The sequence below is a fragment of the Nomia melanderi genome, chromosome 6, assembly GCF_051020985.1.
Source record: "Nomia melanderi isolate GNS246 chromosome 6, iyNomMela1, whole genome shotgun sequence".
NCBI lineage: Eukaryota > Metazoa > Arthropoda > Insecta > Hymenoptera > Halictidae > Nomia > Nomia melanderi.
The window spans coordinates 11,566,958-11,579,498 of NC_135004.1; the positions used below are offsets into that span (position 1 = coordinate 11,566,958).

Here is a 12,541-nt window from a genome sequence, read left to right on the forward strand (position 1 = left end):
GTTATTTAAATATACATATAAAGTGGAAAAGGTATGTAGTATTTTAAGCATTATAATCTTCGCTCAGATTCCGTAATTAATTACAAAATTCTTTAAATGTCAAAATTTTGCTGTAGTGGCTGTGACATTGAAGTAGATAAATTTATAGAAGTTCCTTCAAAACAGAGACCTCATAGTTTTATAGAATATGCAGAAAATCTATTTTATTATGTTCGTAACAGAGACCTTTGCAGATCATAGCATTTTATATTATTTATGTGTCAATAGATTTCCTTTTGAATACTTCTAAGCATTTTGTATTAGTGAATTTTATATCTTAGAAGTACAGGAAATCAAGTTATAATCATAACTCTGTACACAAAAAGCCATTTACATTTTTGTATATACCTGTGAATAAAATAAAAGACTTTGTTATTTTTTGCAAATGTAAATAATTGTTCAATAAAATATGTTTGTAACATTTATAAAGTATATATTCATTAGTTTCGGTTTAAAAAAACTGATTTGTTGTATGAAAAACAAGTTGACATAATATTGTATACAGTCTTATTCCCATTACAAGTAGTGGATAAATACACCGCATTACCATTCCATAGCCGCACAGTTAGTGCAGTGTGTATCACGTAATACTGCGAAAAATATTCCATAAAATCTTCAGAAAAATGTATCATTTAAATGTCTGTATGTTTTGCTTTGTGCATGTAAGTTCCTTATTTCCATATGTGTATACTACTTCCAATATAGATGTACAAAGTTGTGTGTTTCTACATGCATATAAGGCCCAATATACGGAGGGTAGAGAAGTAGACAGTGCCGGCCCCACTCTGGGCCTAAGGGGGAACCTGAGGTCACATTCCAAGATGGCTGTGCCTGAGGAATGCAGTGGGTGCCCCCCTAAGACGCCTTCCTCCCTCCCTTTTTATTAATCGAACCAATTCACTCATCCTAGCAAATACGCTGATTACTAGGACGAAGTAGTTAATGTCAACGTCTACTTCATTAGTGTCGTCAAAATTTGAAACTAGCATTTCGCGAGGAATAAATGTGAGTGAGAAAAACGAAGGTGGTGTGGGAAGTCCTAGAAAGGCCTTATACTCTAAAATGTGTGGCCTTATCTAATTGAGCTCCCTCGCCGCAGATAATGCTCATGCAGAAGGATGCTACCTGTTCGTCTTAAGCAATGTCTCATAGGGATATCTCTGAGGTAATAAGACAATCTTGTATGTTATATGTCTTAACAAGTACTAGTATCGTTATATCGTGCAATTAAAAAAGGTGTATAGATTCCCGTATTTATTTTTTCGTTTATTATTAAACAAAATAAATTATTTTATTTGTTACATGTGTTTAATACATTTTGTTTAATAATGTTTTATACATGTTACAATATTCATTATCTTATTAAAATTTTTGAACTAAATATAAAGTAAATGTTTTCATAAATTTATAGTAACATTTCTTAATTAATAAATATTTAATTAATTGATGTATGTTATTTAATATAACTATTTAAGAAATTTAAGTACACGATAATGAACAATATTATAACACATACAAAATTAATTGTATGAATTGAATAAATACTAAAGTAAAGTAACAGATTTGTTTGTTATTAATAACCATCTGAATGTTTATCTTGAAAATTTGAGGTGGAGCCCGAAGGTACGTCGGCTTTGGCTGCTGGATCAAGGTCTCTGTTCTTAGAGACAGTATGTCGTAGCAATGCAGCTTGTCAAAATGGTGATTATGCGCTTGCTGCAAGCTTATATACTGAAGCTCTTGCTTTGGATCCTCTCAGCCATGTGCTGTATTCAAATAGGTCAGCTGCACGGCTTAAAATGGGTTTGTTTGCACTTGCTCTTCAAGATGCAGTCAGAGCTACTGAACTCAGTCCCCAATGGCCAAAGGTATAATTAATGGTTTTGTTTAGTATTTGTAAATGACTGATTAAACATCTTTTTTCTGTAGGCATACTATCGCCAAGGTGTAGCATTACAATGTTTAGGAAGGCATGGAGAGGCCCTTGTGGCCTTCAGTACTGGTCTGGCACATGATCCTACCAATTGTCAATTATTATCTGGTCTGGTAGAAGCATCTTTGAAATCTCCACTACGCGCAACATTAGAACCAACATTCCAACAATTACGTGCAATGAAACTCGATGAATCTCCTTTTGTTGTTATTTCTGTTGTTGGTCAAGAACTTCTTGGGGCAGGACAGTACAAAGCTGCAGCTGGTGTATTAGAAGCTGCACTAACCATTGGTTCTTGTAGCTTAAAATTAAGAGGTTCTGTATTTTCGGCTCTATCCAGTGCATATTGGGCATTAAATTCTTTGGATAAAGCAATTAATTACATGCAACAAGATTTAGGTAAATGGTAATTTTACACTTAATAAAAAACAGATCTGTGGTAATAGAATGTTTGTTTAACTTGTGAGTAAATATTGTTTTTAGGTGTGGCACGGTCTTTAGGAGATACTCAGGGTGAATGTCGAGCTCATGGAAATTTGGGCTCAGCATATTTTAGTAAAGGCAGTTTTAAAGAAGCTTTAACAGCGCATAGGTATCAATTGGTTTTAGCTATGAAATGTAAAGACACTCAGGCCGCAGCTTCTGCTTTAACAAGCCTGGGTCACGTTTATACAGCTATCGGTGATTTACCAAATGCACTTGCTTCTCATAAGCAATGTGTACAGTTAGTAAAACAAATGGGAGATCGACTTCAGGAAGCACGAGAAATAGGTAATGTGGGAGCAGTTTATTTAGCAATGGGAGAATTCGAAAGTGCTGTTGACTGTCACACCCAGCATTTAAGAATAGCAAGACGATTAGGAGATCGTGTAGAGGAAGCAAGAGCTTTTAGTAACTTGGGATCATCTCACCACTATAGAAGAAATTTTGGTCAAGCAATGGCTTATCACGAAAATGTTCTAAGAATAGCTCAAGAACTTGGCGATAGAGCAATAGAAATGAGAGCATATGCTGGATTGGGTCATGCTGCAAGATGTGCAGGTGAAAAACTTATTCGGAACGAAAACTAATGAGGAAACCGGCGAAGAAATGAATCTTATTGTAAAATTTCTTTCAAATATATCCTTATTTAGGCGATCTTGCACAAGCCAAGCTGTGGCACCAGAGACAACTAGACGTTGCATTAGCTACAAAAGACAAAGTAGCTGAAGGACGAGCATGCAGCAATTTAGGTATAGTGTATCAGTTACTTGGTGAACATGAAGCTGCGCTTAAATTGCATCAAGCTCACTTAGGAATTGCTAGATCGTTGGGAGATAAAGCTGGTATGGGCAGAGCATATGGAAACATCGGAAATGCTTACAATGCGTTAGGATATTATGAACAGGCTATTAAATATCATAAACAAGAATTAACAATAAGTAAAGAGGTCAATTATATATAAAGTATTTAATAGAAAATTATGTATCTATACTTGAATTTCATAACAAATTTTTCTATTTTAACATAGGTCAATGACCGTAGTTCAGAAGCTAGTACACATGGGAATTTAGCAGTAGCATATCAAGCCGTACAAGGTCACGAGGCAGCATTAAGGCATTATAGAGCTCATTTAGCTATAGCACGGGAATTGAAAGATACAGCAGGTGAAGCGTGTGCTTTGCTTAATCTTGCCAACTGTTTATCATCTCGGGGTAGATTTGAAGAAGCTGTCCCGTATTATGAAAATTACCTTATGTTATCTCAAGAACTGCACGATGTTGAAGGAGAAGCAAAAGCATGCCATTTCTTGGGTTACGCTCATTACTGTTTAGGTAATCATCGTGAAGCTGTTAGATATTATGATCAAGACTTAGCACTTGCTAAGGATTTACAGGATAAATCTGGAATGGGAAGAGCATACTGTAATTTAGGATTAGCACATTTAGCTCTTGAAAATTTAGATACTGCACTAGAATGCCAAAAATATTACTTAGGTAAGAAATTATATTACTTATATACATAGTACAACAATACAAATTTCAAAATACGTATTATATTTTTGTATATAGCTATTGCACATATGACTAAGCATTTAGCTGGAAAATTTCGAGCGTTGGGAAATATTGGTGATTGTCTTTTGCGTCTTGGTGAAGCTGAAGAAGCGATAAAAATGCATCAACGTCAATTGAATTTAGCACGTCAAGCCGGTGATCGGAGTTTAGAAGCTGCAGCTTACGGAGCATTAGGTATAGCTCATCGGACGATAAAAAATCTTGATAAGGCTCTAGGATTTCATACTCAAGAATTAACTTTAAGACAAGAAGCTGGAGATTTACGTGGCGAATGTAGAGCTCATGGAAACTTAGGTGCAGTACATATGGCATTGGGTCAATATACTCATGCAGTTAAGTGTTATCAGGAGCAGCTAGAGAGATCGAAAGAGTTAGCTGATTCAGGAGTTGAGGCCCAAGCATTAGGTAATACTTGTACAAACTTAAGTTTTTCTGATAGCAAGAGTTTTATTATTTTATAAAATTTATATGTACATGTTTTATTATTCGTTTTTAATAGGAAACTTAGGAATAGCTAGACTTAATATGGCACATTATGAAGATGCAATTGGATACTTTGAACAACAACTAGCAACTTTAGAACCATTAACAACGGGCACAGCATTATTAGACAAAGCCAGAGCTCTTGGAAATTTAGGCGATTGTTACGAAGCATTAGGAGATCCAGAAGAAGCCATTAAGTGTCACGAGCAACAATTAGCGGCTGCTACAAAGTTGAAAAGTATAAGAGAACAGGAAAGAGCATATCGAGGATTAGGAAGAGCTCGAGAAGCAACTGGAAATCTACCTGAAGCATTAGTTTGTTTTGAAAAGAGATTGGTGGCTGCACACGAAGTTGACAGTCCAGAGTCGAGAGGTGCCGCTTATGGAGATTTAGGTAAACTATATAGCCCGCTATTTTATGAATACATTAATTGTTTATGAATTTTACGAGTTAACTGAAATTAATATTATAGGCAGAGTACACGCTGCATTAGGTAATCATGAACAAGCTGTTAGTTGTTTGTCACATCAGCTTGCTCTTGCTAGAGGACTCGGAGATAAAGCTGCTGAAGCAGAAGCTGCCAGTGGATTAGGAGCGGTTCATTTATTAATGGATGATCCAAATTCTGCATTGCGTCATCACCAATTAGAATTATCGATTGCGGAGGGTTTAGATGCAGCTGGATTACAAGCTAGAGCTTGTGCAAATTTGGGTGTAACTCAAGAGGCATTAGGACAATTTGAAGAAGCCATAAGATTGCAAGAACAGTCACTAAGTCTTGCAGCAGCAGCTGGAGACCAACCAGCAAGAGCAGCAGCATTTTCCAGCTTAGGACGTCTTCATCATTTGTGTGGTGATTTATCTCGAGCTTTGAGTTACCTACAGTCTGGGCTGTCATTATCTGAAGGATTAGGCAGAAGAGAGGAAGCAGCCAGATTAAGACATAGACTGGGTCTTGTTCATTGGGAAGCCAGTGAAGCAACTATTGCCGTAGAACATTTAGAAAAAGCTGCAAATTTATTGGAATCATTAGATGGAACCTCTTCTGTTCTTACTTGTGGACAACCAAACAAATCTGAATTATTATCAGAAACCTATAGAATGTTACAGAAAGTGTTGATCAGTTTGAACAGAGCTGAAGAAGCTCTAAATTGGGCAGAGAGATCAAGACGTTCCAAAACTAATTGTTTGGACGACGCTGCGCATTATTCAGAAATCATTGATAGGCAACGTGGAGTTATATTGTATTATAGGTATTTTACATTTAACAATATACGTATGATAATAATTAGGACTTTTTAAAAACTATCAGTAAATATGATATTTTTCAGTGAAGTAGGGTGCGAATTACATGCTTGGTGCTTAGCTCCTGGTCGAGGATTGTTGCGATTTCATTCTACCACTTTGGATGATGGCATAGGTTTGGAAAAACGAGTTTTACAGGCACGAGAAGCTCTCTTAGATGAAACAAGTGAACTTGTTGAAGAAACAAAAATACCGTCACGGGGTCATCATCTTAACGCCAGCTCTTATAGTTTAAGTAGTCTGTTCAGTGTAGGCTCAGTCAGTTCTCGAGCAGGAAGTGCTCGATGGGGACGAGGCACGAAAGGTCCTACGTGGCAACCACCACTGCCGATTCAAGTACTTTACGATTTACTGCTGACTCCATTCGAAGATCTTTTACCACCTGCAAGGAAGGAATTGATAATGGTAGTGGAGAAATCACTGTATTTGGCACCACTTCCGGCATTACAATCAAATCCTGGAGAAGATTATTTGTGTGAAAGGTTTTCTTTATTAGTCGTACCGTCTCTTGCAGCTTTGAGGAAACGCTCAAAAACACCTATGCCAGAAGGTGGCGCAACAGTAGCCGCATTAGTTGCAGGTAATCCTATACTTTCTGAAGAACTTAGAGAAGAATATGGGTGGTCTGAAACCGTATCTGCTACCGAAACGGAATCTGAGATTGTTGCTGAACTATTGGAAGCCCGTGCATTAACTGGTAAATAAGCACTAGTATATTATAGAAAACTAATGAACTAGGTATTTACTAATAACGAACCTGCAGATTTCATGCGATTTTAATATATTCTAAAAAGTGAGACACAAGAAATGAATAAGTTCAGTAAAGTTTAATACTTTCATGTTACTTTTATTTGTTATTTTGAAATACTCAGTAGTATAAACAAGTGCGAATTTCCATTAAAATAAATTATAAAATAGATACATTCTTTGTCTACATTAACAGGGGCAGAAGCAACTAGATCAGCTGTGTTACGATCATTACCCGATGCAGAGTGTGTACACTTAACAGTACCAGTCTTCTGGAACTCCAGTAGTTTAGTATTAACTGCCGATCAATGCGAAGAAGCCTCTGAAAGACCAGAATATTTATTAAGTTATACGGATATCGCAAAATTGAGAATAGCTGCACGATTGGTCGTAATATCCAGCGGACATTGTTGGAATAATACAGACAATACAACCGCTACAGCAGACGGTGTACAAAATTTAGCTAAGGCTTTGTTAAATGCAGGAGCACAATGTGTACTTATTGGAATGTGGGCCGTACCGCCCACGGCTGGCAGTATTTTATTGCGAGCTTTTTATAGTGCTATGTTGCAAGGTGCTAGAGCATCAAGAGCATTAGCAGAGGCAATGCAAACAGTTCAACATACAAGACATTTCGCTCATCCCGCAAATTGGGCTGGTTGGCTACTTGTTGGTGGAGACGCGAGATTATCAAACAAAGTAAAAGATCTCTATTTGATGTAATTGAAATATTTATATTCGCATGATTATTTATAAATAATTTATCGTTTAGGTCGCTCTAATGGGACAGGCACTTGCTGAATTATTGCGTGGTGGTCCTGAACAAAGTCGTGATGCTTTACGTGTAACGCTTCATTTAGTAGAAAAATCATTGCAACGAATACATCGGGGACAGAAAAATGCTATGTATACAACTCAGCGTAGTATTGAGAATAAAGTGGGTGCAGCCACCGGGTGGCGAGAACTATTAATGTCAGTAGGATTCAGATTTGAGCCAGCTGGAAACGGGATACCGTCCTCTGTATTTTTCCCGCAAAGTGATCCTGAAGAGAGATTAACAAGATGTAGTGCCAGCCTGCAAGCATTACTTGGATTGGGACCATCGTCTTTACATGCACTTGCTAGGTTGTTGCAAGTAAGTAATAAAAGTTTACTCGGCACAGTGTAAGTATCATAATGTATTAGACCAAAAGTAATCCTTTTATTTACTAGGCACCCGAAGCTGCAGAAGATGTCATTGCAGCAATGAGAAGAGCTAGTTGCGCAACGGAAGGTCAAGAAGTTACATTACCCGTTCAAGTGTGGAGAGTTTCGGGGTCTCATGAATTATTTGCGAGTTTAGGTTTTGATCTTATGGAAGTTGGTCAGTCAGAAGTGATATTAAGAACAGGAAAGCAAGCATCGCGAAGAGCTGTTCAATTCGCCCTTCAAGCTCTTCTTGCCTTATTTGGTGAATTTATATTATTAATTATAAAAATAAAAATAACAATATTAGTAAAATAATATATACTAATTTGTAAATATGTCATCAGATACACAAGAAGCACCTAAGAGTTTGAGCTTGGACTCCAGTAGTTCCATGGAAAGCCTAGCCTCTGTTGCTCATACCGAGAAAAATGTTATAGAACGACCACGGTTAGGAGGTGCATTTGCGAATTATGTTCGGCATCGAGGTGAACCAGATGGAAAAACTATGGAACCACCAAATGTTCCCATTCCTACATCTCGTCAGCCTTGTCAAAATGGTGGAGGTATAACTCAATTCTTTTCAAATACATTCATATATATAATTTAGAAACATAAATTAAAAATGTATATGTTTTATAGGTGAATCCGATGTTGCTTTTACGCCCAGTCCTCCGGTAGCACTCAATTTAAATCACCAGACACATATTAGAAATCTTTATCCTGATCAAAGTATAAGACCTGGATCTAGTTCAAGTAGTTCTGTAACAGATTGGGATAGTGGTCATGCGACTGTCTTAAGAAGACAACCATTGCCACCTTTACCAGCAACTATCTTAGAGAGATTAAGCGTTAGAACAGAAATTGGAACTAATTCCCCAAGGAAACCTCGTCACCCTACAACAACTGAAGATATTTGTTCTCAGTCCGATGCTACACAATCTGCAGAAACGCATAATCAAAATTTGAGGAACGTAGCCACATCTCTTACAAGTCTTACGCGTGAATTAACGCCTACAATTTCGGAGGTATATCATGAGCGAAATTTAGGATTAGGATTAGCACCATCTTTATCAAAATTATTAGAAGAAGTGGGTTCTGTTCCTGAGAATGAAGAACCTCAATCAACGAGAACAAATCATAATCAGAGTCAAAATTGGCTACAAACTCAATCTGAATTATGTAGAAGGGACGAGGCTGATGGTAGATCTATTGCTGAATCACAATGCAGTGCTACTAGCTCTAACAAAATCCATCGCAAAGCGCCTCCACCTCCAGTATAGATTATTTATATAATATTTATAAGTATTAAATGATATTTTATGTGGATAATAGTACTGGGTACCAAAGAATGGAAGAGATTTTATTGGAAACAAATTTTCAATGTGTTGTGATCAGAGTTGGTAATAATTCATGGTAATTGCTTACTTTATAACAATATGGTTCTATTCGCACAATTCTTTTACATGACAATATTTTTCAACATGATATTAATTACTTCTACTTACACTGATAATGAAATTGAATATGTTAAGAATGGACTGTTTTCAACAGCACCCAATGCTATACCTATATTTGTTAATGCAAAAATGTATTATATTATTATTAAGATGAAATGTAAGATAATATTGTGTTGAAATTGAATAATGCAAGTACATATGTTCTACGTGGAAAATGAGATTACTAAATGAAAAGTATGCATTGCAGACTGAAAATGAATGAATCGAATGAATTGAAAATTGTAGAATGTATTTTCAGTAAGTTGTATTTTTCCATTTTTTTTTATAAATATATTGTCATTTTTTTAATACTATGTTCCTTTTTCAAAACAATGTGTTTCCATTCGTGTTATGTTGAGAATGTGATAAACGTTTTATTGTTTGTAAATGCAGTAAATCTTAAAACGATAGATTAAAAAGTTGCTATAAAAATATAAAACACAAATATGAAATGAATACCTTTATTTGGCACTTTATTAAAACAATTTTAAATGTCCAGTCACTTGATCTATTAGTGGAGCTGGACCTGGTCCAATTGCACATACAGTTTTACTTCCAGGTGCAACTTGAGTATGACCAGCATCTCGTATTACACTTGCTAAGACTCCTATAGCTTTTGCTTGTTTTGCTACTTGTGTTAAAGCATCTTCACTGTCCACCTATAAATTTGTTTAAATAAGTTTCTTGCATAATGTTAAAAACTCAAGGTAAATTATATGAATTTTATTATATTGCATAAGATGAAAATGTGCATACTTTAACAGTAATTTTTGCTTGTCCAGATTCTTCCCAAGCTTGTAAAATTTTAGGATGTTTTGTAGCAGCTTTATATGCTGCAACTGCAGCATGAGCGCATTGTGCAGCAACTTTTCCTTTTCCCATTTTTAAGTCTGTTCTGATTACTAAGATGAGTTTGTAATTATCATACTCATCTGTGAACACCTATTTAAAAGAAAAAATAACATTATTTCATTTATTATACGAATTTTTATATTATTTTAATATTCCTTACTATGTCATTTGTAGTTTCATTCGCTCCCTCAAAATCTTTCAATGTTCTATTCTTTATTGTCATCATTCTATATAAACAGTAACCTATTATTGCTGCTGCAATAAATCCGACTTTTGCGTCCGCAGCAGTTTCAAGAAATATTTCAGAGACACTCATATTATCAGAACTCATTTTGATTTTCTGAAATTTACACATTTTTATTCATCATTATGTTCACATTACGAATGTAAATATATATTTCTTGACATACTTTCAAAAAATTTTATTACTGAGAAATAAATTGAAAATAAATATTCATACTTGTATCAGAACAATTTTGAAATATCCACCACTCTTTATTGTTCACCCGTTTTTTGATATCAATGAATTCAATTCCTTCCACGTGATAACTATTGGTAAGGTTAGGTATTACTTGAGTATAGTTATGGTCAACTACAGTTTCATAATGTTTATTCGCATATAAATCGAAATGTATTCAACATTAAAGTTGCGGAGGACTTTTCTACGTTAAAGTATTATACATACTACGGATAATAAAAGTTAAGTTAATATTATTTTTTTTTTTACACAATTGTATTAAAACATTTTAGTATTAACACTGAGCGCATAATCAAACAAAAACTTAAAACTGATAGTCATTTTCAGTACAGGCAAATTAGAACTCAAAAATCAATGTTTTATCAAATTTAATATAAAAATATTTAATTTTATATATGTGACACATGTATTTAAAATCTATGGAATATATATAATATATTTTACGTATATGTATAACGTATTCGAGTTAAGATTGGAACAATAAAAGTTGTATGACTTATTCTGCTATATAAAACAACTGTACAGTATGTATTGAAAGATAGGGATTTTTTAATTTGTAATTTGTTCTTCTTTTATATTTTGATTATATAATAATTAATTAATTAAAAAAAGACTTTTGCTGAAGCTTGTTACAAATTACAATCTCGCCCGGTGCAAAGTAGTCCCATCAGATGACCACTTAATTACTAAATGCATTATCATAGTACGACGTCTAGCTTTAATTTTAAATTAAATAATAGTAGCACATGTTGATGGTAAATACTTACTTGATGCCCACTTAAATTTGACTAAAATCTATACAGTTAAATTTCCCAGACTCATCCCTACTCTTCTTTCATCACTCTCAAATCTCGGTAGGTAAGAATAGGGAATGAATACAATGAAAAGAAGGGAAACACTCACACATCAATAAGATGCAGCGATTGAGAAAAGTAAACATTCACTAAACAAAATTTCGTTTTCACTAATTTTAATCCTACTTGTATAATTGCAGGCACCAATGGATAGTTGAGATTTTTCCGATTACAACAAACCCAAACAAGATGTAACTCGAACCAATTTTATTGGTTTAATACAAATAAAATTAAACATATGAATGTTCCAAATCGATAAAACTAATCCAATTTTCGTCGTATTTGAACTCATTTTAATCAGAAAAATACCAACAATCCGCTGGTGCTACATTTATAAAAATAAGGTGAAAATGATTAAAAATGAAATTTTCATTATTGCATGTTTATGTCTTTTTAGTTGCTGCGCCTACCTCGTTTCCGCTCGTTATGTCTATTTCCTCGTTTTGTCAAACCGTGCTCGAGTTAATTTTTGGAAAAAATACACTACATTGGACGTGAAAATTTTACGACTGACTCTCGAATTTAATGAAATTTAAGCGGACATTACTGCATATAAGTACCTAGGTAGGTACCTAGGCACATGTGAATCATTGCACCTGCACCTGTTATGCAATGGCTTCACTATGAACAGGCTATAAAGCTGCATAGGAACAACTATCTATAATAATGCGTATGTTTTCAGATTTAGGGTAGTCTCAGTGACCCGAGCAGAAGACGAAAAAAAGTAAAATTAAATGCGAATTATAGCGCGTTCGTCTCCTCGTTTGTATATCCGTGGCGCGTTTTGGTTCATACGCGGTTCAACAAACACCCAATGTGGCGCTTGAGTTTGGAAGGTTATGGATTAAAGCTTCGGGGTGTGGCATCATATTGTGATTTATAAAATAAATAGAATATCGTGGGTTTCTAACGAGGGGTGAATTCGTTTTGTGAATGTGACCAATGCGAAGGATTACCTTTGAACGGTGCGCGAAGAGCCTCTGAGATTTCGACCACCTCCTAAAAAATTGTTCTTCGGGGAATATCAAATTTTTTTAACGTATTTACAGTGATGTTACGTTTACGTTTTCTACGCTTCTCACAGAAATTTCTTCACTGATTAATGAAAGCA

At 35.1% G+C, this 12,541-nt stretch overlaps 2 protein-coding genes across 10 annotated transcripts; one reads left to right on the forward strand and one right to left on the reverse strand.

Moving 5' to 3' along the window:
* The first annotated feature begins 588 nt into the window (after nucleotides 1-588).
* On the forward strand, nucleotides 589-9,715 carry LOC116428036 (uncharacterized). The gene is made up of 15 exons (XM_031979055.2): nucleotides 589-1,204; nucleotides 1,650-1,907; nucleotides 1,969-2,371; nucleotides 2,456-3,013; nucleotides 3,106-3,401; nucleotides 3,483-3,948; nucleotides 4,024-4,431; nucleotides 4,526-4,903; nucleotides 4,983-5,763; nucleotides 5,842-6,512; nucleotides 6,759-7,261; nucleotides 7,335-7,697; nucleotides 7,775-8,012; nucleotides 8,095-8,313; nucleotides 8,390-9,715. Exons 1-15 carry the CDS (start codon nucleotides 1,181-1,183, stop codon nucleotides 9,028-9,030), a joined length of 6,207 nt encoding a protein of 2,068 aa, XP_031834915.1. The 5' UTR covers nucleotides 589-1,180; the 3' UTR covers nucleotides 9,031-9,715.
* A 7-nt stretch (nucleotides 9,716-9,722) lies between these two features.
* On the reverse strand, nucleotides 9,723-12,538 carry LOC116428040 (peptidyl-tRNA hydrolase 2, mitochondrial). 9 transcript variants are annotated; one of them, XM_031979065.2, is made up of 6 exons: nucleotides 11,841-11,991; nucleotides 11,344-11,426; nucleotides 10,559-10,647; nucleotides 10,259-10,438; nucleotides 10,003-10,188; nucleotides 9,723-9,905 (listed from the first exon to the last, which is right to left on the reverse strand). In XM_031979065.2, exons 4-6 carry the CDS (start codon nucleotides 10,427-10,429, stop codon nucleotides 9,723-9,725), a joined length of 540 nt encoding a protein of 179 aa, XP_031834925.1. In that variant the 5' UTR covers nucleotides 10,430-10,438; nucleotides 10,559-10,647; nucleotides 11,344-11,426; nucleotides 11,841-11,991. The 9 variants fall into 9 exon arrangements, with proteins under 9 accessions (XP_031834925.1, XP_031834923.1, XP_031834926.1 ...); XM_031979063.2 differs by having other exon boundaries at nucleotides 11,344-11,519; nucleotides 11,841-11,987; XM_031979066.2 differs by lacking the exons at nucleotides 11,344-11,426; nucleotides 11,841-11,991 and adding an exon at nucleotides 12,387-12,538.
* Between the last annotated feature and the right edge of the window lie 3 nt (nucleotides 12,539-12,541).